The sequence below is a fragment of the Tursiops truncatus genome, chromosome 9 (genome assembly GCF_011762595.2).
Source record: "Tursiops truncatus isolate mTurTru1 chromosome 9, mTurTru1.mat.Y, whole genome shotgun sequence".
Classification (NCBI taxonomy): domain Eukaryota; kingdom Metazoa; phylum Chordata; class Mammalia; order Artiodactyla; family Delphinidae; genus Tursiops; species Tursiops truncatus.
This window is the reverse complement of record NC_047042.1, coordinates 9470480-9496504: the sequence shown is the minus strand read 5'-3', so window position 1 is coordinate 9496504 and position 26025 is coordinate 9470480. Positions and strand designations below refer to the sequence as shown.

General features: G+C 50.8%; 1 protein-coding gene across 1 annotated transcript in view; it reads right to left on the bottom strand.

The window, feature by feature from the left end:
* The window catches only part of NUDCD3 (NudC domain containing 3), a 73111-nt gene that overhangs the window by 8816 nt on the left and 38270 nt on the right, over positions 1 to 26025 (bottom strand). The window contains exons 3-4 of the mRNA XM_033862850.2: positions 14803 to 14935; positions 6122 to 6265 (exon numbers count right to left, since the gene is read on the bottom strand). Of these exons, the coding sequence (XP_033718741.1) occupies positions 6122 to 6265; positions 14803 to 14935 (277 nt within the window). The remainder of the gene's footprint in view (positions 1 to 6121; positions 6266 to 14802; positions 14936 to 26025) is intronic.

Here is a 26025-nt window from a genome sequence, read left to right as displayed (position 1 = left end):
CTAACGACGTTGAGCATCTTTTCATGGGCTTATTTGCCATCTCATTTCTTAAAACATTCAATTTAGAATAATTTCGAACTTACAAGTTATTAGAATTATTCAAGTACAAAGAATACCTTTTCCTCGAGTCACCCACTGTTAACATGCTACGCCTTTTCTTCATCACGTGTATGTGTGTCTGCACATACGCTCTCACCCTATGTGTGTAAGTTTATAATATGGGGTAAATTACCGGAATTTTTTTGGAATCATCTTGGCCCTTTACCCCTAATATTTCGGTGAGTGTCTCCTTCCTGAAGGTATGGAAGTTCTTTACTATAGTAACTTCAGCTCACCTTCCCTCCTGCACAGGATCCAGTCCAGGGTCCTGACTACATCTTAGTGGGCCTGTCCCCTTTCATGTGGAACATTCCACTGCCTTTGCCTTTTGTTGTTAAGGACCATCCTTCATTTGGGGTTTGTTTGCTGCTTCCTCCTGATTAAGCTCAGGGATGTGCCCCCGCAGGACCTGCACAGATGATGCTGCAGCCCTCCTGGGATAATCCCCCTGCAGGCACAGAAGTCACGTGCCACATTCCCGGGGTTCCTCCCTGACCCCATCTGCCCCACAGTATGGCAGGGACACACTTCCAGCCCCAACAGGTGCTGTGCAGGGGCCAGCAGGGGCCTTCTCCTCCATGATGCAGCCACTCTGTCGTCAGCACCGGCTCCTGGACACATAGCATCTCAATGGCTCACTCATTCCCATCCCTGATCACACAGCGCTCAGAGTGCCCCATCTCGGCTGGTCACGGGTGGTTGCTGTGACCTGATAACACACCCTCGTTCCTTGGCTTTCCTCCAGGTTCCTTTTAGCAATCGGTCCCAGACCTAGAATCAGTTTCTCAGGGGAACCCCTAGAGTGCTGGTTGAACAGTTTTCCCAAAATGTCCTCAGAGAAACTTCCAACTCCACATGGCTCAGCTCACCTCAGCACCCCGATCTGTGTGGTGATGATGACTCACCCACACTCATCTCCCTCCCCTCCTTTGTCACAGAACGCTGCTTCTATTCAGAGAGGGAGGCAGTGCGCCCGGCGAGGAGGACGGCTCCTCGCAGCTGCCCGTACGTGGGATCAAGCTTGGGCCAAGGAGATGCAGGTGAAAGCTGTGGGATGGGGCTTCAGAGAGGCGCCTTGAAACAAGGACAGAGGACAGGGAGAGGCAGCAGGGGCCTGCTCAGCTCCAGGCGCTTCTGCGGGGAGGACGCGGCCCCGGCCAGACCGCTGGCCTCTCAGGGCTCTGCCAGAGGCAGCACTGCAGTGGGCAACCTCCTGGTTTTAATGTCGTCAACAAGTGTTTTAAGCTTAAACATTAAAGCACTGTAGGGCCAGACAGAACCCGGCCGTGGTGGGCTGTGGATGCGAGGCAGGTGGCCACGCAGTGCCAAGCTGCGTCTCCACTCTCCTCCCCCACGGGACACGCGCTCTGTCCACCAGGAGCGTGGTCTTCCAGTTCTGCTCGACACATCCCTTCTATTCACAGGCAACTTCTCCAGAACACGCGGACTCGGGCTACCTGCTTCTCAACACCCGGTGGAGATCCAGGGGTTGGTGATGATGCCAAAAATGTGACCACCTTGAGAAACACGACGGGTCCTGGGAGACATGAGCACTGAAGGCCAAGAACTCGCATTTCAGTCCCTGGACTAATTTCCAGGCTTTGGGCTCTTGCCAAAATACTAACGTAATTTAACTTGTATTTTAAGCTGAACGATGGCCCCTCAGAGCCAGGCAGGGGGCCGGTGGCCACCAGCGACAAAACAGAAGTGGTGAACCACTTCACAGAGAAACACACATCCCCACTCGAAAACAGCCCAGTGCCAGGGCACACAGGGATCTGCTGATGTCACAGAAATCCGACATCCTTCTTAGGGGAGCCCACGGCAATGGCCGAGGACTACACTCAGCCTGTAACTCTACTTTTGAGAACTGTAATCTAAATATATAATCTAAATACGGGGCACGCAGCTTATATAAAAACACTCATAGGTTCAAGCACCAGACACACCCAGTAGCGCGAGCTTTAAGGCAAGCAGATGAAGGTCTGTGAACACTCTGCAGCTACTGTACCAGCTTTAAATGACGAGTGTGGATCGTGTCAGTGTGTGGACTGGCGTCGCCTCACGAATGGCTACAAACGCCGAGACCGTGGAGCCTCGAGGGCTCGAGGCCACGGCCTGCAGGTGCCCACGGCAGGGCCATTAGCCCCACCTGCAGGGAGAAACCAGGACAGTGAGCCGAGGCGGGTTCTGGGACAGAACAAGCCACGGGGGGAGGCCCCGATTTCGCGTCTCGGGAACCAAGAAAGGAGCTTGCCTCAGAATCAAGAAGCCTCATTTAACATTCTCGAGTGTGGGAGGGAGGGAGGCAGGAGCTGTCATCCGGGTTTAGCTGCCACCCCTGCCTGCTCTGAAAGCCTGCCCGGGTGTGTCTGATGTGGATCCGGCTCTGGCAAGGAGGGAGTGGTGGCTGGGCATCAAGGGGCATGTCTGCACTGGCCTGCTTGGGAGGTCAGGACCCGGACCATGGACTCTGGTAAGGTGACAGGCACCCCTGGGGTGACCCCTCCTGTCCCAAGTGGCCCCCACAGAGATCATGCCACGTAAGGCCTGGGCTAGTGTCCTGGGGCAGCCGTAACAAAGCGCCACGCGCTGCGGGCTTCAAACAAGACTCTTCTCCGTCTGGAGGCTGGACGGGGCTGCACTCCCTCCAGAGCTTCCAGGCGACCTTGCCTTGCCTTCACTTCACTCTGTGTCTGTCTCTTTTCCTCTTGTAAGGACACCTGTCACTGGATTTAGGGCCCACCTGGATAATCCAGGATGGTCTCATCATCGCAAGGTCCTTAACCTCATCACATCTGCAAAGGCCCCGTCTCCAAATAAGGACCTATTTGCAGGTTCTGGGATCTGGCGAGGACATCTGGGGGCCCTTTTCGGCCCATGCAGCCTTTAGGAGGAGGGCCCTTGGCTATTTTCCTTAATCGCCCCAGTGCCCAGCACAGGGTCTGCCACTTAGTGATAAGCAACCAACAAACGTCTGGGGATCGACCAACCGAGGCTCTGGGCCTCACTTTAAGATCGAGGAACGGAGGTCCACAGTGAGTGGGGCTGAGGCACAAAGCAGGCCTGGCCACCTGGGCAGCCACGCTCTCCCCCTCCAGAGGCTCGAGGGAATGGCACTTGTTCTGGTCAGCAAAGGCCCCAGGGTCTTCACACATCAAAGCCATGTGCTTACTGAGCTACAATATCATCTCAGATACGTGGTCCTCAATGTTACCAGTAAATAAATAATTACACTGAGAACACACCCAACCTTCAGCTCCATAAGCAGCAATGTCTCCATTAAGACACTGGCATCGGCTGTACCCGAGGACCGTGGTCAGGAGGAAGGCGGAGACAGGCAGGATCCCCGCAACTCCTGAGAAGGTGCACGCCAGGTGTGCAGGGGGCTGGGCTGGCAGGGAAGCTCCGGAAGAGGATGTGATGCTCTAAATTAAGTCCTCTTCTTTTTCTACAAGTGGTGGAGCAGCATTAGAAATGTGATGCCATCCACAGATGATGAAAGCCACTCGAAGGAACCTCGGGAAAGAACCAGCCCAGCACCTGCAATTCTGAGAGGTGTCTCCGTGGACCTCGCAGGGTTACGCAGGAGCAGAACAGCCAGAAGCCACGCTCACAGGCAGTGACAGGTGCACCGCAGCCCGTTCTGCTTCTTTATAACTCCTCGAGCAGCAGGTGCTTGGCAAAAGCAAACTGGAAAACTAAAAGGCAGTCAGGGCACAAGCCTCCCCCTGGACCAGAGGAGGGCCTGGGACGACCACGGGGCCTGGGAACATGACCGGACACCGAGGCCGTCTCATCAAGGTCAGCAGGGAAGGCGACGCACCAGTCTCCCTGCTGGCCCGGGGCTGTTGGTCACAAGCTACGCTGCGCCGCTGCCAGCTCTCCTCCCCGCGCCTACTCGCTCCTGGGTGCCTTTCAGCTGAAAGTTAGAGAAGGAGGGAAATGGGAGGCTTCTGGGTCTGGGGTCTGGCTCCACCCTGAGCAAGCTCTTCACCCTCTCTGAGCGCCAGCATCCTGATTTGTACAACAGGCTTGCAGAGACGAAACAGCACCACCAGGCACCTCACAGAGCCAGGGCCAAAGTGTACCCAATAGATGGAGGCCATAATTACAAGGAGTTATTGCCCTGGCCACGAGCCACGTCTGTATTCAGACGCAAGTTGCACAAAACACGCAAAAAAGGTGACATGGCTCTGGAACAGGCATGAAGAAGTCAACATCACCTCTGGCAACGAAAATCCCAAGAGTGAGGTACCTGCTTAACAACCACATCTCTGCAGAAGCCACGTCAAGTACAGGGAATCCTCGGTACCCTGATCACAACCCCGACAGACCTGTGTGTAAACAGTGGCTGTGGACCTTCAGCGTCCAGCAACGAGGTCAGTCTTTCCGTCCCAGGTGGGGACTCGAAGACAACAGGGCTGAAGACAACAGAAGCACCCCTCAGAGAGAGGAAAGCACAACCAGCTGTCTGCCGGGACAAGCTCTACGTGCACAGCTCTGGGCGGTCCATCAACCCCACACAGGAGGAGTGAGGCCCGGCATCCGTGGACAATGGGGCACCCAGGATCACGGGTCCACGCTCCCTGTGACCAGTTGAGCCATCACAGCGGCGCCGGGAGAGGGTGGGCTGCCTGCCGCGGCCTCCCGCTGGCTGCCTGCGTGACCTCGGGGGGCGGGGGGATAATGAGACCCTGGCTTCCTACTCCCCACAATCGTGGGAGGTGCAAATGAGACCATGCCCATGAAGGTATTCTGCAAATGGAACTGGTGGTTAAGAGCATGGGCCGTAGTCTGGGGAGCGGCACTGGGGGTGGGGAGGCACGGGGGTGAACAGACGAGCGACTTAACCCCAGGGTGATAAGGGGGAAATCATGACTGTTGCACACTAGTGGCGAGAAGCAGAAACCTGGGAAGGGCAGGGGAGGTGCGACAGAGCACGGTTTAAGCAAGACTCGGGCAGACTTGGCCGGCGCTCTGCCACCGGGTGTTCCTGTCACACAGAGGGGCCTGTGTGTGCTCGGGGGTCCCGGGCATGCCGAGACCTCCAGCCCCCCCAGCAGTGATGGAATGCTCTCCGCTCCACCGGGTTTGTGTGTCTGCGAGCTGCGAGCAGCCAGAAGAGAGCGCCGCGGGCCTTGTCGGTCAGGACCAAGCAGGCAGGCCCATGGGCACCTATTCCCAGAGAGAGTGGATCACGAAGAAACGGCACACTTTGCACATATAAAGAACATGCCTATATAAAATTCTGAGGTCTTTTGTGCCCAAAGACTTAGTATTTTTCTTTTCATCTTTACCCCTTTCACCACACCCTGGTTAAGCATCCCAGCAGGAAGGAAGAGGAAAGGAACGAACCCAAATATATAGTCTCCCTTCGCTGTATGAAGCCTCTCTTCGCTGTATGAAGCCTCCCTGGGTGCTGCCCACTGACCAGGTGCAAGGCTCTGACGAGGGAGGATGGAGCCACTGAAGACTCTAGTAACTGGAACACGTACCCCTTCGTTTGGATCTTGCACCCTCGGCTAGCTTAGCCAGTTGAGACCCACTTTGTCAAATAGGCTGTCTGTTTGAATTTAGTAACTCTGCATCCCCCAGACTGGCATTCATGAAAGCGACCTGCCTTTTAATTTTTAACTTCTTTGGTTTTGCCATAGATGTAACTGAATCCCTGGAGAGCAGAAGCCTCTGGAACTGAGGGGACATGTCCGGTGTGAGCAGAGCCGCGCTCTGGGGATGATGCCCCAGCAGGACCTCCTCCGTGGTCACTGCATGCGGTCTGTGCATGGGCAGGACAGGAAGCAGTGAGAAACACTGCACTCCAGCGCCCCTCCGTTTGTTGTTGACACGGGCCCCACCTTAAGGAAGCAAGCAGTGGGACGCCGAGAGGCCAAGGCTGTAGATGCAGCAGTGACAGTCAGCTGAGGCCCACAAGGTGCCCTTCGAGCTGCTCGGAAAACACCGAGGAAACTCCCCAGCTGGCAGAAATCAACATCCTCACAGTATCACTGCCCACACTTACCAAAACGCACTTCCCGGGTTCAAGGCTCCAGAGGGAGCTCTCGGTGTTGATCTTGTGGGTGAACTTTCCTTCCATGAGGACGCGCTCCCCGTTTTCCTCCAGCACGGCCACCCGGATGGAGCTGCTGCTGAGGGCCACAGAGACCTGGAACAGAGCGGACGAGAATCATCTCGCGCTGGGAAGGTGGTGGCCGGCGTGCTCCAGGGTGGGAGGGAACGGAAGTTTCCAAGGCGCCTGACCACACACTGCAGGAGAACAAGATGCAAAACCAGCCTGAAGGTCATCAGGCTTTCTGAATGACGAAAACCATACCATCCAATTCACACGTGAAGCAGCCTCTGCATCATCATCTCCTTCAAGGAAACGCACTAGAAGATGTCTCGATACACGTAACGGTAACACGGGGGGTTTGTGGGAACCGCTGGTTTCCCGCCGCAAACTCTACTCCGGTTAGGGGAGGCCAACTCCCTGGGCAGAGGGCAAGCAGGGCCGGCAGCAGGGGCTGTGCTCCCCCGATGCCCACCCTGCTGTCTGGCGTGGACAGCAGCCCTGCCCTGGAGGACACGCCCGGGGGGGCAGAGCAGCCGCGAGCCCGGCTCTGCTGCCTGCCAGGAGCTGCTGTGCCACCTGTGGCCACAGCTCAGCTTTCACCCAGGACGGTGAGGCCAGGTGCTCTGGTTTTATATTTTGTCTTTGTTCTCCCATCTCCTCATTCGCTGGACACACCCTCTCCCTGCTCTCACCGTCTGTCTCCACAACAGCGCTGGAGCTGCTGGACTGGGGGCCTTATTTCGTGTGTGTACCCCGGCCAGCAGGATCCCAAGCACGTGGACCCCAGGACGTTCAGCAGATCAGTAAACAGAGAGGAAAGAAAACAGAACTCCGGGTTTATTTTTCCCCCACTTCTTCTAAATTCTAAATTTTGTGTTTTATAACGTAAAAATCTTTTATAATAGTATTTGCATAATGTCCGCATTAGGACTTTCTCACGGGTGGGTGGTGTCAGTCAAGGCGTCAAAACAGTCTGGAGATGGCCCTCCCATGTCACTTGCGAAGTGCTTATTAAATGCACTTGAAAAGAAACCCTCAGTGTCACAGAATTTTCAAACTGGAGTCTACACCTGTCAGTGGAATCTGATACTATAACCTACCTGTATTTTAAATAACCATAAATAAGCGATGGAAAGGAGAGAGATGCCTGCACACACCGTGTCCACATGCAGGCCCCAGGGGGGTCCTGTGAGCCCCAGCTCCAATTGCACCCAATTTCTGAGAGAATGTACCACTTAACTCGGTTCTGCTAAGGCACGGGCACAACTCACTTCACTCCCAGCTGCCCAACAGCGGCCCAGCGCACTCCTAGACAGATGCAGACAATCGCTGGCCGAATCGCGCGTCCCTGACCACGAACTCGGATGTGTGGTGAACACCTGACAGAGCGGACCAAGGCTCCACCAGTCCTGGCCTCCCAGGAACAAGCTCACTTTAACAAAGAAAATCCTCCAGCCAACTTTATGTAACAGGATAATTTCCAAACCTGGGTGAGCTTCTCACAAGGCTCGTCTCTTATACAAAGCGATGTACCCAAGCACCAAGGGGAAACCAGACCAGAGATGCCTCCAGGAGCTCCACAGTTCAAGACGTCACTCTGGGAACAGGCGGCTGTCTCCTGAACTCCATGACCCACAGAGATGACAGGAAGAAAGCACGCAGAGAAAAACCCCAGGCAACACGGGGAAGAAGGGAGAGGCCAGGACAGAGAAACTTTCAACAACTCTATGGAGAGGAAGGAGAGGTGTGTGGCGAGAGACAGCACGGAGCAGGGACAAGCACAGCCGAGTGGCGCTTCTGGCCGGCAGTTAGCAGGTATGGAGCATGGAAGCAGAGTGGCTGAGTCAGTCCACGGGCAGCCGTGCCAGCGGAAACCCCGTGAGAAGGGATAAGAACCCACTGTGTGCCACGGAGCTACAGGGGGCCCTGCTCCAGAAAAACTGGCCTGCAGTCTGAGGGAACTGGGTGGACATCCAGCCCAACACACCGCATGGCAAAGCCAGACAGTCAACTCCTCAGCTGTGAGCAGCAATGGGAGCGGCAGACCTCAGACACGTAAAGGAGAAAACCATCAACCTCATCCCACACTCCAAAGAATGGGGAAGATTTTTTTTTCTTTTTTGCCGCACCACGCAGCATGCGGGATCCAACCAGGGATGGAACCCGTGCCCCCTGCAGTGGAAGTGTGGAATCCTAACCACTGGACCACCAGGGAATTCCCAATGTATTTTTAAAATAAAAAAACTAACAGGGAACTAAGGATTGCATTCTATGAGAAAAAGCAGCAGCACAAAAAGACAGACTTAGGTTAAAAAAAAAAAAAGTAAAGATTACAGAGTTAATTAGGAAAAAAGGGAATTCTAAAATATTTCCAATTTATACCCTCGGAGAGATCTGAGAAGATACGGTATCTATAGAACCAGAATAAAACATGAAAACAGAACTAGACAAAACAAACGCTTAGAAAAAAAGAGAGTGAAAATAAGATTTTCAACAGAAAAGCTGGAAGATAAAGTCAAAGAAATCAAGGTAGAGCCAGGAACCAATCCAGGCAATCAGTTTGGCATTCCAGAAACTGTGACAGCAACAAGACAATTTTCCAGAGCTTAAGAAAAATATGGCTTCAGTTTAAAAGGACCCACTGAGGGCTGAACAGGACGAATGAAAGACGACTTCCACAAACTCATGACATTTCATACCACTGAGTATTTAAAATAAGGTCTTAAAAGTTCCAAATAGGAGGAAAAAAGTTTACTCACAAAGAACCGGAATGGAAGACATTTCTAGAAGCTGTAACAGCGGATGTAAGAAGACAGGAGAATAATGCCTTCAATCTTGTTAGGGAAGATTTTTTTTTTTTGGCCACACTACGCGGCTTGCAGGATCTCAGTTCCCCGACCAGGGATCGAACCCGGGCCACAGCAGTGAAAGCCCAGGCTCCTAACCACTATGCCAGCAGGAAACTCCCAAGAGAGTATTTTTTAAAGTTAGAATTCTATAAAAACTCAAACCACAAAATAAGCGGAAGTTTAAAATAACCGCATTTTAAGACATTCAAGAACACTGCATTTATTACCACACATCATTTCGAGAAAGTTACCTGCGTCTATACCACAACAAAATGAGGATGAAAACAGAGGAAGATCCTGGAGGAGGAGGGGGGTCAAAATCCACTCATAAAATGAGTAAGTTCTGGGGATCTAATGTACAGCATGGTGACTGTAATGAACAATACTAAACGGTACATTTGAAAGTTGCTAAGAGAGAAGAACTTAAAAGTTTTCATCACAAGAAAAAATTTATAACTATGTGAGGTGATGAAGGTTAATTAAACTTATTGTGGTAATCATTTTGCTAAATATACACACCCCAAATAATTATGCTGTACACCTGAAATTAATACAACATTATATGTCAAATATATCTCAATAAAACTAGGGGAAAAAAAGAGGAAGATCCAACAAGGATCTAAACCACAATGAATTTAACCTAGAAGTGCAGTGAAAAGAAGTTCCAGGATGCAAGCTATACAACCGAACTAGAAAATAATCAGTCCGGATGGGAGTCAGAGGTGAGAGGGTCTGCAGGAAGTGATTTCTAGACAATACACAGTACTAGTGAGAGTGTGAATAATTCTGAGATTATGATGAAAGTGTACTATTTTTTGACAAGAAAAAAAGAAAGACAGCCAGAAACTCCAGAAAAACAAAAAACTATACAAGAAACTACTGATCCAAAAGGATGTAATGAAAATGGAATAAGGACCTGCAAAGCAGCTTGACGGGAGGAGCAGCAGAGACCAGAGCCCTGAGTGTAAGGGGTGGTGGGCTCAGGGCACTTGCACTCTCAGCGTCCTGACAGCCTAAGCCAGATGACATGGGAAATCCTAGGTCCCCTGAGACTTTCCCGGGCAGCCACTCTGGCTGGCAGGCACGGCTGAGGCCCTGGGGGCATGGCGGCAAACACCAGAGACCAGAACCGCCCTAGTGGGGCCGACAGAGGGAACTCGGGGTGGGGGGCGCACATCATCTGTGCTGAAGGTGGGGCTGCGAGGCTATTTATTCATAGTTGACAACTTGACAACATATGCATAGAAAATATCTGCCCAAAGATCCCAGGAACTAGTACTGTGATTTCTGAGGTTGGGGTGGGGGCTGGTATAGGATAAAAGGGCAGAGGCAGGAAAGAAACCTCTCCTTGTACATTTTATTCTTTTGAACAGGTAAATGTCCTATGCATTCAAACAAAAACAATTTTTTAACATATAAATGCAGCCTATTAGCCTTTTCTGCTATGGAAGTTTCCTATAAAAAAGAGTCTTCCTACATTTTTTCTAAACGCCTTCTAAGAAGGGAACACTGTGTAATAGAGCTTTTAAGCACAAATTCCTACAGCTGAATCAAGCTCTGGGGCACAGCGTCACTGTACAAGACATGCCCAGGGGCCTTGGTGCTGTTCTGGAAGGTTCCCATGGTGAGGCAAGAGATGGCATGCAGCATGGCCGTGAGCCCACCAGCCAGCAGGAAGGGCCTCATCCGTCAGTAAAGACCCTGCACAATCTCCGAGAGGAAAGAGAATACTGAGAAGGAAAGTAATTCACTTGTCACTCAATGTCATCCAGTCATGACTGTGTGCAACAATATCATGACATTTTCCACGCAAAAGACAACTGATCAGACAGGGTGGAGGTGGGAGCCGGGTCCTGCGCTCCGCTCCACCACCGTCTCACCGGACAGTGTGGCGCCCTAGAGGTTTATGTCTCCAGGAGAGCTCTCTCATCTTCAAAATGAGAGTCAGACTAAAACTCTCTGGAGTTCAATTTTCCTCCATTAAAATCCTATGATTCAATGAAATGCCAGGTTTATAACCAGCCCCAGCTGACATTAGCGATCACACACATGACGTCCTGATGGAAAAGTTCCTTCTCCCTACCCCATGGCTACACTGAGGAAAGAATGGGGAACTCGGCTGCTTTTCCTGTGCAGAGCGGACAGAACAAAGAACGTGATGAAGCAAAGACCTAACTACATTTCACTGATGAATGAAACCAAAGCTTCATTTCGAGAAGTTTTCCGTTAGATGCACCAGCAAAATGATAAAAACAACACAGACAAAAAAACAGTCGCATGTAAAATAAGAACGCTTGAACTTAAAGCGTTACGCACATGCGTTTATCTGTCCCCCACTACCCTTGAGAGGCAAATACGTTTTCCACAGGGAAAAAATCGGCAAGGAGTAAAGGAGGGGCAATGTTCCGAGTCCTCAAGCACCAAGCTACAGCTGAAGAAGAGGGGGCCCAGGACCCCCCTGCATTAACCCTCAGTGCTCCCACATCTACCCATAACCCCCAACACCCCTGGCCCCTCACACACAGAGCTAACAACAAATCCAGAACAACTGCGACATCATCAGCTGAGCCGCTACAATCACAGCTACCAGCATGATGCTATCGGATAGGTGCCACAGACAAAAACCAAAAATAAACACTGCTGACAGGTAGCTGTGACAGGTACCACAGGCAAGAGCTGGAAAGGAGCCAGCCCAGAAAGTGGCAACTCAGAAAAAACCCTTAGGCCAGCAAAAGCCGAGAGATACAAAATAAACTTATCCCTAGGTTTAAAGTGAGGCATGCCTAAAACTCTTTAGATCACCAAGAACTAGAGAGACCATGCATTTTTCAAAGGCTGCAGTATAAAAGCGACCTGGAACTTGAAAGTTGCTAAGAGAGTAAATCTTAGAAGTTCTCATCACACACACACAGTTCTGTAATATGGTGAGCATGTTAACCAGACTTACTGTGGTGATCATTTCGCAGCACACACAGATATCAAACCATTATACTGTACACCTGAAACTAATATAACATTGTATGCCAATTATACATCAATTTTTTAATGATATGGGGAAAAATACTACTGAAGGAGAAAAAAAATTCAACCACGTAGGAGACTAGTGTAAATTAAGTCAGCAGGTGTCACAAAGCGCCAACACTAGATAAATAAATGCCTTACGGGGAACACGCCTCTTCCAATCCCAGCGTCACAAACACCCAGGCTCATCCACACCCCGCGAGTGGCGGGAGCGCTGGCTCCAGAGCAAGCCAGCCTGGAGAGACCCTCACCGTCTCCGCGTTTCCCCCTGTGCACACCGCAACGCCTCGAAGGGCTGCTGGGAAGAAGGGCCCGAGGGGTGCCCGGCTGCACAGAGCTGGTTGAGCCAACAGCCTGTTTATGCTCCGCACGGCACCCGCCACACCCTGGAACTGTACTGGCGCACCTGCTGTCATCAGCTGAGCCCCACGCAGGTCAGCTCCAGAGCAGCGATCTTGTTTGAGTCTTGGGGACCATCATGTGGTCAGTAAACGTCTAATGCAGGAATAAGCAAAACCCAGGGTTATCCTCAGTGAAAGCGAGGCCATCTCCTCCCAGAGGTCACAACAAGTGGATTTAGGAGGTATAGATATGACTGAGGCATGACAGTCTGTCCCTCAGCGCAATGAGACGAAGGACAGGCCCCTCACAACACACCGCTCATGGCAGGGCAGCATCGTGAGACTGACACCCCCATGACCAGGGTGCACATCTGAGATGCTGTTTTCAATGGGAAGGTTTCCCAGATGGCTGTGGGAAGTTCAGCAAGAGATGCCAGGTAACCTGTGTCTCTTAAGTCAAAGAAAGAGAAAATAACTAGTTGGGTTTTTTTTCTTTCTGGCCGCACAGCGCAGCTTACGGGATCTTAGTTCCCCGACCAGAGATTGAACCCTCATCACCGGCAGTGAAAGCGCGGGGTCCTAACCACTGGACCACCAGGGAAGTCCCCAAAATAACTAGTTTTAGGTTGGGCCTAACACAAGTCCTTCCAGAGAAAGCTCCAGAAGTTCATGGAGAAGTTAGAAGACAGACACTAGACCAGGAAGCTGTAACATTTTTAGCCAAGTAGTGAAGTATAGTTACCAACGCTTTTCATAATTTATTCGCCTACACACAAGGCAATCCTACCAAAAATCAAAATGAAAATCAACACCTGACCCACTAAAACTCTACAGGATGCTGAACAAACTATTCTGACAAGGAAGGTCAGCCTGTACCCACTATGACCCACCACAATCAGAGGGAACACAGTCATCAAAAGTAGGACTCTGTAGTGATGACCCCTAGTTACCTGGTCTGACCTGGATCCTAAAGTCCATTGGGTCACTGGTCACTGAGCCCTGGTGAGATCTCCTGGGATGGGGTGGGAAAGGGAGAAAGGGAGGAACGAGCAGACAGTGCTGCTGCAGCCACCATCTCCATGACACCCTGGCGCACACCCACGTGGAGCCGTGCAGGCTCAGGGGCTCCTGTCCGGCTCTGTCTTCTGTGCTGCAGAATGAACTGCATTCGTCTGACACTGGCGGAAAGTAGCCGTATTCTTAGAGGCTTCCCTGGGCCCCACCCGGACTCCTGCACAGGGCAGGCCTGTTTTAGGTAGAGCCTAGGGAACCAGGGAGGGAGCAGCAGGGGCCTCAGGACGGGGGCAGGGTGGAGGGGAGGCCTGGAGGGGCTCACTCACTGCCCAGAACCTGGATCCACACACGTACCCAGACCAGCAGGAGCCACTTTACAGGGCATCGTTTCTCGAAAATGCATATGAAACTCAACTTCTGTTTTACATGCTCTGGGACCTTCTCTTTGAAAGAAGCCAGCAGTTATTTCGCTTTATCAAGTGAGGAGTGGGACACAGGGAAAAGAGCATGAGCTTCAGAAGCAAACACACGTGAATCAAACCACGGCTTTACCACTGCACCCATTCAGCCATTCACTCCTTCAGAAACATTTGGGCAGTGCTCACTGGCCCCGACACAGCAAGAGTGACGGAGACACATGGTGACTTTTCCATGTCACCTGGATAACCAAGTAACTTCTCTCGGCCTCAATTTCTCATCTATAAAACATAAAAGATACTACTTACTTTGCACGTTGTAGTTTCTCATTATGACTGAAATAAGGAAACAGTTTCTGGCATATATCGGAATTTTTTATATTACGGATTATAGTAACAATGTCCCATTTCACGTGAGAGTTTTTCCTTTAAAGTGATGCCTACCTATTTCCAACGAGCTACAATCATGTTATTCTCAACAACGTCCCCAAGTAAACATCTCTCTCCTGCTAAAAGATTAAATTTCTACTCACTCAAGCTCATTAAGATGGAGAAATCAACTCAAGCTGTAAATGTTACAACTTCGCAGAGCACAGGACTGGAAGTCCACTTGTCACTACAGAACCTGTAGTTCTTTGCTTTGCCTCTTGGGACTCCACTTTCTCCATCTATGAAATGGGTATAACAATAATTGCTTTGCCTACTCTGTAGTGCTTTTGCAGAGACTAAAGGCAATAAATGATATGAAAATACTGTCATTAAAAAACAACAACAAAGCTCAGGTTCTATTCACATAGGGGGCTGAGCTGGGTCTCATACTTGACGTGGTTAAAGAGGATATGGGGTGGCAGGCTTGTGACTGCAGAAAAGAAGCGGTTTTGTGTTGGTGGCAAAACGGGGAGACCAGCTCCAGTGCAGCCCACAGCCTGAAGCCTATGCCCCAAGGAAAGAAGCTGAGCAGAGAAGCTGGGAAGAACCCCCGAGGTTACCTGCTTGCCCTTCACCACGTGCTTGGGCACCGGCACCTTGAGCTCCAGGTCAGTGTAGTCCTGGGACCAAGCGTAGTTCTCACGCACAGCACCATTGTAGCTGTCGGGGTTTCTCTGGAACTGCTCCTGCCTCCTGAGAAAGAACAAGAAGTAAGATGACAGCCCAGGCCCACACACAGGGCAGGAAGGCCACAGGGGAACCCAGGTACATACTGTCTCTAGGTTGTGAGAATTTTCACCTAATCTCACTTGGTTTTGCATCTAAAACTCTCCCTCTCTCTGGGCGATTTCGTTTCTGACCCCCCAGCTCGGGCTTCCTGGGAGGTCACAGGAACAAAGAGAAAAGCCAAGGAGAAGACCCTGAGTGCAGCACCCTTAAGGTTAGGGAAAGTATCCAGCACCACAGACCACGGCACAGCCTGGTCCTCCTGGTCTTCATGAAGCTTAGAAACCAGGCCAGCCCACAAACCAAAGAGCCTCATTAATAAAATCCTGAAGGGACTTCCCTGGTGGCGCAGTGGTTAAGAATCTGCCTGCCGATGCAGGGGACACGGGTTCGAGCCCTGGTCCGGGAAGATCCCACATGCCACGGAGCAACTAAGCCTGTGCGCCACAACTACTGAGCCTGCGCTCTAGAGCCTGAGAACCACAACTACTGAGCCCACACACCACAACTACTGAAGCCTGCACACCCTAGAGCCTGAGTGCCGCAACTACCGAGCCCGTGTGCTGCAGCTACTGAAGACCACACACCTGGAGCTCATGCTCCGCAACAAGAGAAGCCACCGCAGTGAGAAGCCTGCGTACTACAACGAAGAGTAGCCCCCGCTCACCACAACTAGAGAAAGACCGTGTGCAGCAACGAAGACCCAACACAGCCAAAAAAAAAAAAAAAATCCTGGGGCTTGTGGGTGCCTGGTTTCTCATAAACTACTTGGCAGGACGTATCTCTTAAAAAAAAAAAAAAAAAGGCAAAACAAGTTCAGCCTACAGCTGCTCAACTTCAATCCTAATCCAACACCAGCCTCCATTTTCTCTCGGTAAATAAATGAAAGCCAAGGCAATGTACTAAACTGCAGGCTTTCCTAAGATGCGAGCAGTGTGCTTATGAGACAGCCTAGAAAAAACCCAGTCAGCCAAATCCTCCTGTACACGCATTACCAACCCAGCACAGATGCAAACAGGCATGGCCAAGAAGCTGATGTTAAAAATAAAATACAATAAAATACTTGCCACAGAATTTAACAGTGTTAATGATAGTATGAACACCATACAAAAATAAGCGTAGAGTCCATCATAGTGAGTTTTAGATCTAAATTAAAGACAGAAGCTTAGTCGGGGAGGAGGCAACACCTATGAGGAAGGACATCCCCCAAAACAGATTCATTCGGCCACCTTCTCCTGCCCTCGGAGAGCCCAGCAGATGCACCTGGAGGGAGAGGCCGACGGATGAGATTCCACTCACCGTGAGCATCTGCATGTGTGCAGATGGAAACACCCAGAAAAGGGTCAAGAACACATGTACCCATCAGCCCCTCACCTCTGGTCAGGAGGAGTTGGGAGCGGTGGTTAATGAGGACTCACTTTTTCTGGCAAAAGTTTTAAGCCAAGAACATGTTTACCTCCTGTGGGTATGCTTTACACACCTTGTATCTGAGGCTGGGCGTCCATCACAGCCCAGGCTCTCTGGGCTGGTAAACTGGTGGCTGCTACAGGCTGAACCATGTCCCCCAAAATTAATACACTGAAGTCCTAACTCTCAGCACCTCCTTTGGAGACAGGGTCTACACAGAGGTAATCCAGTTAGAATGAGGTCATTAGGGTGGGCCCTGATCCAATGGGACCGTGTCCTTAAAGGGAGAGAGATCCAGACACGAAGACACACGCACAGAGGGACAACGTGTAGAGACTCGGGGAAAAGACAGCCACATGGCGACGGCAAGGCAGCTGCAAGTCAAGGGACGCTGAGGGCTGTCAGCCACCCCAGAAGCTGGAAGAGGCAAGGAAAGGTTCTACCCAGAGTCCCAAAGGGAATGCAGCCCCGCAACACCCTGATCCTGGACTTACGACTGCACAACTACGGGAAGATTTATTTCTGTTGATCTAAGCCACCCAGTTTGTGGTACTTTTTGCAGCAGTTTAGGTCAGGGGCAGGGCTGGGCACTGACCAATCAGAACAGATGCCAGCCCCAAACTACCTGCTCACGCAGCCGGGGAGGGATGGCGGGCCCCTGTGGGGCCCTAGAGCCACAGAGGAAGCAGGGTGGGGCAAAGGAGACGGGAACGGCCAAAGCCTGGCCACAGGGTGGTCAGAGTAAGCCTGACGCGGATGCCACCAAACGCAAGCGTCTGCACAGGGGCTTCAGTGATGCAAGGTAAGCTTTCAATATACTATAGAACTGACAGAGGACATGCAGCTTTTCTGCATGGTACAGGTTCAGTCTTCTAAGAAAACACACACATAAAGACGTGTGTGTATGTATAAAAGGAAGTCCATTAAGCCTCTGTGGTTGTCTCTGGGTAGCAGGATCACAAGCAGTTTGATTTTCTTTTCTGTATCTTTAGGTATTGTCCGAATTCCCTACAACATGCAGACACTTTACCACCAGGAGAAAAAGAGCTCTCTTTAAGAACACACTGACAGGAGACGGTGATCTGCCCTGTGGCCCCCACTCCCGGGAGCTCTCCAGTGGCCACGCCAGCCTGCTTGCCTGCTGAGCCCCTGAAACAGGTCCAGGGGACAGGGTGGCCCAATACCCACGTGTCCCTGACCCACAGGCTTCCTCCCCGCTCTAGCACCTACTGCAGCTGTAAAGCTCACATCTGACAAACACTTGAACGTGCACAGAATACCGCCAATGAGCACCAAGTAACAGGAGGGGTGGGAGGAGGCCTGACCCTCCCCGTACATCTTCTCTGCATGGCCTTTTGAATCGTGTGTGTACGTTACCTGTGTGAAATAATCAAGGTTATGAAAACACGGAAATAAAATACCCACACACAGAATAAAAGCCTATGTGGCCTGGCACTGGCAGAGGTTAGGAAATAAACCTAAGAACCCTCAAAGTGGGGGGATAGCTACTTCCCATGACATACGGCTAAGCCCTTATCGGCTGCCATCCACGTGGGCCCTCCAACCAGGACGGCCAGCAGACGAGCAGAGGATGGGAGATGCCATGAGGTCACACCTCCTCAAGGGGCCACCCTCCACCCCACGGGCGGCTGTGCTCAGGGAACCCCCTCCCCCAGAGCAGGAGGGGCGCTGCTCAGGCAGCATCGCAGGGGGGCGGCTCAGCAGGCGCTTGCCCCCCTCCCCCCAGACCTGCAGCCTCTTCCCAGTGGAGCCAGGAGAGTCACTCCCAGCACAGATCAGCAAGCTGCTGGGCATTTTTAACTCTAAAAATCCACCTTCTCTTTAAATACAGTTGATTACTTCCAGCCAACAGTGTGCAACAGTAAGTCTCCTGCCATGGGCAGGTGCTCTGGGTCCCCGCCCTCACCCTGTCCCCCACCAGCCTGCGGCCACCCCCCTGCAGCTGCTGGCCAGCGCTGGAGGTGGGGAAGGGGGAAGGAGGAGCGTGAGTCAGCAGCCAGGGCGCCGCGGCGGTGGCGGGTGGCGCTGGCCACAGGCCTCACTGCAGCCCCCACGCCTGGAGCCGCAGCAGCGGATTACAGGGCTGCGACCATGTTAAAGGAAACGCCAGGCCCTGTGTCTCCAAGGGACCGGCTCTGCTGGGCAGACGCCCACAGCCAGCATCACCTGCACAGGTGGGGTATGAGCTCAGGCCGCCCCCACTCTCCCCTTCCACGCCCCTGCGCCACGGCAGCATGGAAATTAGAACAGCCAGTGGCAAGTAGGAGTCGTTGCGGGTAAAAGGGGTCACAGCCCCCAGATAAAGGCTTTTGTGCAGCAGGCTGGAGCCCATACAGGGAATGGGTTATAATTTGGGGAGAAGCCGGGGCTGCTCTCAGGCCCCTTCCCAGGCTCCCGGGGTTGGCGGTGGCTCCCCCTACGTGAAGACAGGTGCTGGGCAGTGCTCACCAGGTTCCCAGAGCCAGAAAGAGCTGCTTTCACCCTGGAACATCCTGCCTCCACACACTCACACTTGCCCCTCATGACCTAAGGCAAAGGCCACCTCTCCACTGTCCTCAGTGGTGCCCAGGTGTGACAGCTCTGGCCACACCTCCCTACCCACCTGTAGATGCCACTGCCCCTGAATCCAGTGGGAGGGGCCAGGGCTTATGCGTGTACGAGCACATGTGTCGTGCATGGGTACATGTGCATGAGCACATCATGTGACCATGTGTGCTGTAAGCATGTGCATGGTGTGTACGTGTGGTGTGCACGTGTGTTATATGCATGTTTGTGGTGTGTGTGTGTGTACGGGGTGTATTAGGTGGTCAGTAGACAGCATCTCATCCTCTCTCTTCACAGACCAGCTCCATCTCTCATCGACTTCCTTCTCTTCTCACTGATCCCACCATATCCCACATGTGGATGGGAGCCATTGGAAACACAGTGATTTTTCCTCTGGATTTCTGCATTTTCCAACCTATACAAAGTGAGCATTGTTAGAACACTTGCCCACCTCGGAGTCCCAACTCCCTGCTTCGGAAGCCCAGCACCAACTGTGCCCTCCTGGAAGCAGGTCCCCGGGCAGCATTCTCAGCACTGCAATGTGACTGTCGGGGCCTGGATCCTTAGCCATTGTGACTGTCTGGGATGACCACGCCACACCATGTCACACTTCACCTCTGCAGCTTAGAAAGGAAAGGGTCAGATGGCAGCGTCGGTCCACATGACCCGCCCAGAGGGCGCTCTGCACCAGACGGCCCACCATCCTCCCCGGCCTCCTGCCCAGTCTCCTCTGGGGCCCCCCACCTGCAGGATCCTTTCTAGTACCTGCCTCTTCTCAGCTCCTCAGGCAACAGGAGCCAACACCACCGGGCCCCAGGTGCGGGGCTCAGAGCCCTCTACACCAGGCCCAGTGGTCACTGAAAACCCCATGTCCACAGCACTCAAGGCCCGAGGCCGAGCCCATGTCACTGGGTGCCAGCCATGAAACCTCAAGCAGGTCATGGCACTCCGGTCCCTGCTCCCCAACCATAAAACCAGAACACTGACAGCTCTGTCCCAAAGAGTGGCCAAGAAGAATAAGCGAGACAAACGTGTAAAATGGCCCAAACGGGAAAATGTTCAGGGTCACCGCCCTCCGCGTGCTGGATCACTGCCCTCTTCAGTGCCTTCCCACCCAGTTAGAAAGTCTGCCTACGGACGCAGGACTCAACAAGTGACTTTTATGAATAGAGATTTCTTGACCTTCTGGGGCATTCAGGGAGGGAAGTTATGCATTCTGCCTAATAAGCTTCCAGTTCTACCCTTGAGTTTCTTTTTAAAAATCTCACATCAATAAGTTTATCTACACTGATCTCACCAGTTTAGCATCTGCCACCAATCGGTCTCCCCAGATAGTAGTGGGCCTGCCTCACCAACAGGACCAGAGCCCCTGTGGAGAGGCGGCTAGTCTCCAGCCGGCCTAAGCTAAGTAGTTCCCTGAGAGCAAAGATGCCATTCAAGGTGAGGAGGGTCCCACGAGAGGCACACGAGACCCCCAGAGGGCTCCTGCTGGCCAAAGATGGGACAATTTGAGCATCAAAAAGAATAACATGAAATAGTTAAAGATCCATGAGTTCATAAAACCCCAGTGGTCACCTCTGGTGAGCAGAGCACAGCTCAGTCTGAAAATTAATTTAAAAAAAAAAAGGTTCTACAGGAACTGGAATTTCAGAAAAGCCAAGTCCCTCTATAAGGATTCCAGAAAAGCCAAGTCCCTCTATAAGATAATAAATGAAGGTATAACAGAATGAGAAAATCACCACTGTGTAAACTACAATGGAAACGTGAGGCTGGGCAGCATCCCTTGACAGACGCTGAGCGCTAGGTGAGCGGCAGATGGGAGTCTGCCCACGGAAGGATCAGAAAATCACCTATGTCCGCAACAGCCAGATACCAGGCACCTCCTGAGAGAGCCTCACCTTTGCTGTAGTCCTGCACCAACGCTGGGCCTTAAATCCACCCCACCCCACAGGTCTAATCACTATAGGGAGCACAAGGGACAGAGAACATCTTCATCAAAACCATGTACATTGGGGCTTCCCTGTGGTGCAGTGGTTAAGAATCCGCCTGCCAATGCAGGGGACACGGGTTCCATCCCTGGTCCGGGAAGATCCCACATGCTGCAGAGCAACTAAGCCCGTGTGCCACAACTACTGAGCCCACACGCCACAACTACTGAAGCCCATGTGCCCTAGAGCCCACGTATCACAGCTACTGAGCCTGCATGCTGCGACTACTGAAGCCCGTGCGTCTAGAGCCCATGCTCCGCAACAAGAGAAGCCATTGCAATGAGAAACCCGCGCACCACAAGGAAGAGTAGCCCCCGCTCACTGCAACTAGAGAAAGGCCGCGCGCAGCAACGAAGACCCAACGCAGCCAGAAAAGCAACAACACCAAAAAAAAAAATAAAACCAGCCAAGTCCAGAATCTGGAAAATTACAATAGGCAAAACACTTAGTTTCTTTACAAATAAATGGCATAAAATGAAAAAAGAGAAGGGAAATGATTCTAAATTAAGAGACTTAGAAGATAACAGCAACCAAATGTAATGTTTGGACCTGCTGGAATACTATTTTGAAAAAACTAACTGAAAAAAGACATTTTGAGACAATCAGGAAAGAGTGAACACAGACTGGACATTAGATGATTATAAGGAACCATAAATTTATAAGTTATGATAATTACATTAAGCCCTTTTTTTTTTTACTGAAGTATATATATGGGTGAAGTCTGTGATTTCTGGGATTTGCCATATCAAAAAAAAAAAGTCTGGGATTAGGGAGAGAAATGAAACACGAATCATGACATGCTGCTAACAAGGAAGGGGGGGAACCTCGTGGACATTCGTTATGCTACGCTTTCCTTTTTGTGTCACAAAACCTGAAGGGTTTGTCTTGGTTATGCACCCAGGAGTGGGCCTGCTGGGTCAAGAGTGTAAAAGTAAGCAACCTACCCTTAAGAGGCAGTGCGAACTCATTTCCAAGGGCTGCCCCAATTCACCATGCACCAGTGGTGTGCACGGGGTCCCGTCAACCCATGGGGTCATGTTCAACACTGTCACACTTTCTTAAGTTTTATGAAGTAAAAATATGTAAAAAATAGTATTTCCGTATGGTCTTGATTCACAGTTCCCTGCGTATTAATGTTAACTGGCCGTATATGCGACTCATTTCTGTGAAATTCCTGCCATGGCTTTTGCTTGTGCTTTCCCTGGTTTGAAGAAGTTCTCTATAAACTGATAAGAATTCTTCGTTGGTTTCATAGTTTACAAACGACTTCTCCTGGTTTATTAACTTGTCTTCCTACTTCCTTCCAGATGTTTGATTAACTCAAGCTCCATCACTACCACCAAAAGATCTTCACAGCTCCTCACCTCCTCGAGGTCTGAAGGGTGTCGTCGCGCCTATTTTCTAACAGGAATACTCTAATTTTTTAATCTCTACTTTTTGGAGTTATTGCTCCCTTTGCATTCAACATGGTTTCCTTGTGTAGTCTTTTCTTCTCTTGACCAGTTGTACCAGGAGCTTGTCTAAATATAAAGGGAAAGTCCAGCTGAGGAACACAGAGGGGCCAGCTGGTGACAGGACTGGCCCGTGGTCACTGCGTGCACCAGCCTAGCTCCTCCGGGATGCCTTCCATTCCTTAGCGCCCACTCATGGCCAAGACACTGTCAGGAAGGCTCAGTTTAATAAAAAAAATTCTTACAAAAAGTATATTTTGAAAATGTGCTTTTAACATTGTAAAATTAATTCTGTAGCACAGTTAAAAATATGAGACGATTCTATATTTACCTAAAATAAATGAGGCAAGGTGATTGGAGTCTCATGATAAGCCCATGAATCATTTGACAGGTAAAAATGCAAATTTAGGGAACGTCTTTGACAATCTGTATCAGATGGTCAGCCAACAAAAACATAATCAATATTTACTATGAACTCTTCTAATTAACTAAAGATATAAGTTGGTTATAGTGAAACTTTTTCTTAAATCGTGTTAATTACTTCAACAAGGGAAGAAGGCATTCCAATTTTTACAAGTATATAAATATGAAATATACATTTTAAAACAAAAACTAGATAATCTACTCCATAAATATGTTGAATTCTTAGTCTTTAACTCAATTTTCTATTCCTAGTCATCCAAAATCAGGACAGTTATGACCAGCTTTACTATTTCAAGTCCCAACAGACTTCCCAATTGAGGAACACAAGCACACCTCAGAGATATGGTGGGCTTTGTCCCAGACCACCACACCACCACAATAAAGTGAGTCACATGAATTCTCTGGTTTCCTAATGCATGTAGAAGTTATGTGTCCTCTACACTATACCATGTAACTATTCTGTAGTCTGTTAAGTGTGCAACAGCATTATGTCTAAAAAGACAATGTACATACCTTAATTAAGAATATTTTGTTGTTAAAAAATGCTGACCATCATCTGAGCCTTTGGCGAGGCATAATCTTCGTGCTGGTGGAGGGTCTTGCCTTGGTGTTGGTGGCTGCTGACTGATCAGGGTGGTGGGTGCTGAAGGCTGGGGTGGCCGTGGCCATTTCTTAAAAGACAACAATGAAGTCCGCCGCATCGATTCACTCTTCCATTCCCAAATGATCTCTACAGCAGGCAATGCTGTTCGACAGCATTTTACCCACAGGAGAACTTCTTTCAAAATTGGAATCAATCCTCTCAAACCCTGCTGCTAAGTTTATGTAATATTTAAATCCTCTGCTGTCATTTCAGCAATCTTCACAGCATCTTCACCAGTAGATTCCATCTCAAGAAATCACTTTGCTCATCCATAAGAAGCAACTCCTCATCCGTTAAGTTTTATATTTATAACAAATATAATAATAATGAAAAGGTTTGAAATATTGGGAGAAGTACCAAAATGTGACACCGAGACCTGAAGTGAGCAGACGCTGCTGGGAAAATGGCGCTGCAAGGCCTGCTTGACAGAGGACTGCCACAGACCTCCAACTCGTAGGAAACAGTTATCTGCGAAGCACGGTAAAGCAAAGCACAATAAAGTGAGGTACAGCCTGCAATTAGACCAGAGGGAAACAACACCCAAACCTCAGAAGGGGTGAACCCAGCAACACAGCCACCTGTCAGAAACGCCTGCATCAGAAGTTGCCCGTGGAGACAGCGTAACAAGGGGCAAGAGGTCCAGTGAGGGGATGAAACGGAACCCAAACCAGATGCGTGCATGAGAACCGAGCACTGCCACACGCTCACCACAGATGCAGACTAGAAGCCACACCTGGCTGCAACATCAACAAGCCTCAGCACTCAGCCCCTGCCGTCACTAGCACTGACTATTCGTGACAGCAACTTCCCCAAAGAGCCCTCAACTCTTCCATGAATGTAAACTCAACCCCCACTTTACACCCAGCCTCTGAATCCCTCAAAATCGTAGCCTTGCAGTTTCCACCAATCCTGACTGTCCTCACCCAGTCCTAATCAAGACTCCCACCCCACGTTCTCACGTTGAAAGACCCACCTTATATCAAACTTCTAATTCTCAACAAGTTCTGGCCTTACCACCCCCTCCAAGAGGCTGTCAGAGCTCTGGAGGTGGTGCTGTCCCTCCCGAGGTGAGCAGTACTTAGCTGTCTCACCAACAGATGACATGGTGGTCTCTGGGGCTGCCGTACGCAGGCATGCAATGTGCACATGTGATGTGCATGTCAGGACACAGCAGGGTGGCTCTGAACCCACAGGGTCTCTGCTCTTTCTGATGCTGACATCCCATAATAAGTGAAGTTCATCAAGTCCTGCTTCAGGTGGACCAGGTTGTGATGAATGAAAAGTACCACACTGGAGGAAAGAGATCGGCGTTACTTTTATTGAAAGTAAAAATCAAAAAATAGGAAAGAAGGAAACTTGGGAGGGCTGAGGAGGGCTTCCCTGGGCCCAGGTGAAGAGGCGGTGAAAGTGTCAGGGTTGAGGGGCAAGCCTCAGGCCATACAATCGGCTGGCCACCTCTGTCCTGGTGACAAAATGAACTGGTTAATGACACCACCACTATCACTGTCAAAGAATTTACAGCCCAATCCGGGAAAGTCGTGTGCCCAGCCCAAGATGAAAGGTGCCAAGTGTTAGCTGCCAGCGCTAGGCTGCCCAGTACCTGCGAGCACTGAGGGACTTCGGGGGGGCGGGGGGGGCAGGGAGAACGTGGACACCCCGAGACGGGGAGCAAGGCGAGGCGTGGCAACTCCTATCACTGGGACATGTGGTCAGGTCACTTGGGATGGGGCCTCCTCCACTCCCAGGGGCTCCATCCTGGGAAGGGGCAGCATGGAACAGCAGACGCACAGGGATTCAGGATGATTAGCTACGACCGCTCACACCCTCTCTGGGCTGCAGGTTCTTCATCTCCTTTTCACCTCCCAGGATTCTTAGGTGAGACTCATATGGAAGTGCATGCACACAGTGCACCTGGTAACAGGCATGCTCTGTGTGATTTTATCTAGTGTTTCCCTCCCATAAACCACCACCCACAACTCCTCAAGGAAGAAACCAAATGCCCTTTCATCCTGGAAGCTGTCTGCTGTCCTCTTCTCTCAACATCTTCCTGCCCGTCCCACCGACTGGACGACCTCACCCACAGAGCGAGATGGCATGCCTGCATCTCTCCAGTCCAGACCATAGAGAGAGGAGGATAAGGCCCAGAAAAAAGAGAGGTAGGGGAATTAAAATAGAGACCAAAAAGGATGCCAAGAATCACCAAGATAATTCTAAAGAAGAAGAAAAACAAGGGGGGAGAACAGCCCCTGCTGATGTCAAGTGTGATCCTGGCACTCGGAGCAAATATGGCCACCAGGGAGAACACCCAGCCCTGAACCAGCCCCTCCCACGGAGACCAAGGTGGCACACGGGTGGGAAAGAATGGCTGCCTGACAAAGAGCAAAAAACTAAACCTATATGTGAAAAACACACTTGTCTTTAAAAATTTTATAGGGAAATATTTTTATTAAATCCAAGTAGAGAAGTATTAACAAGACACCTTATAGCATAGAAAAGACCGATCAGTTAGGGCTTCCCTGGTGGCGCAGTGGTTGAGAGTCCTCCTGCCGATGCAGGGGACACGGGTTCGTGCCCCAGTCT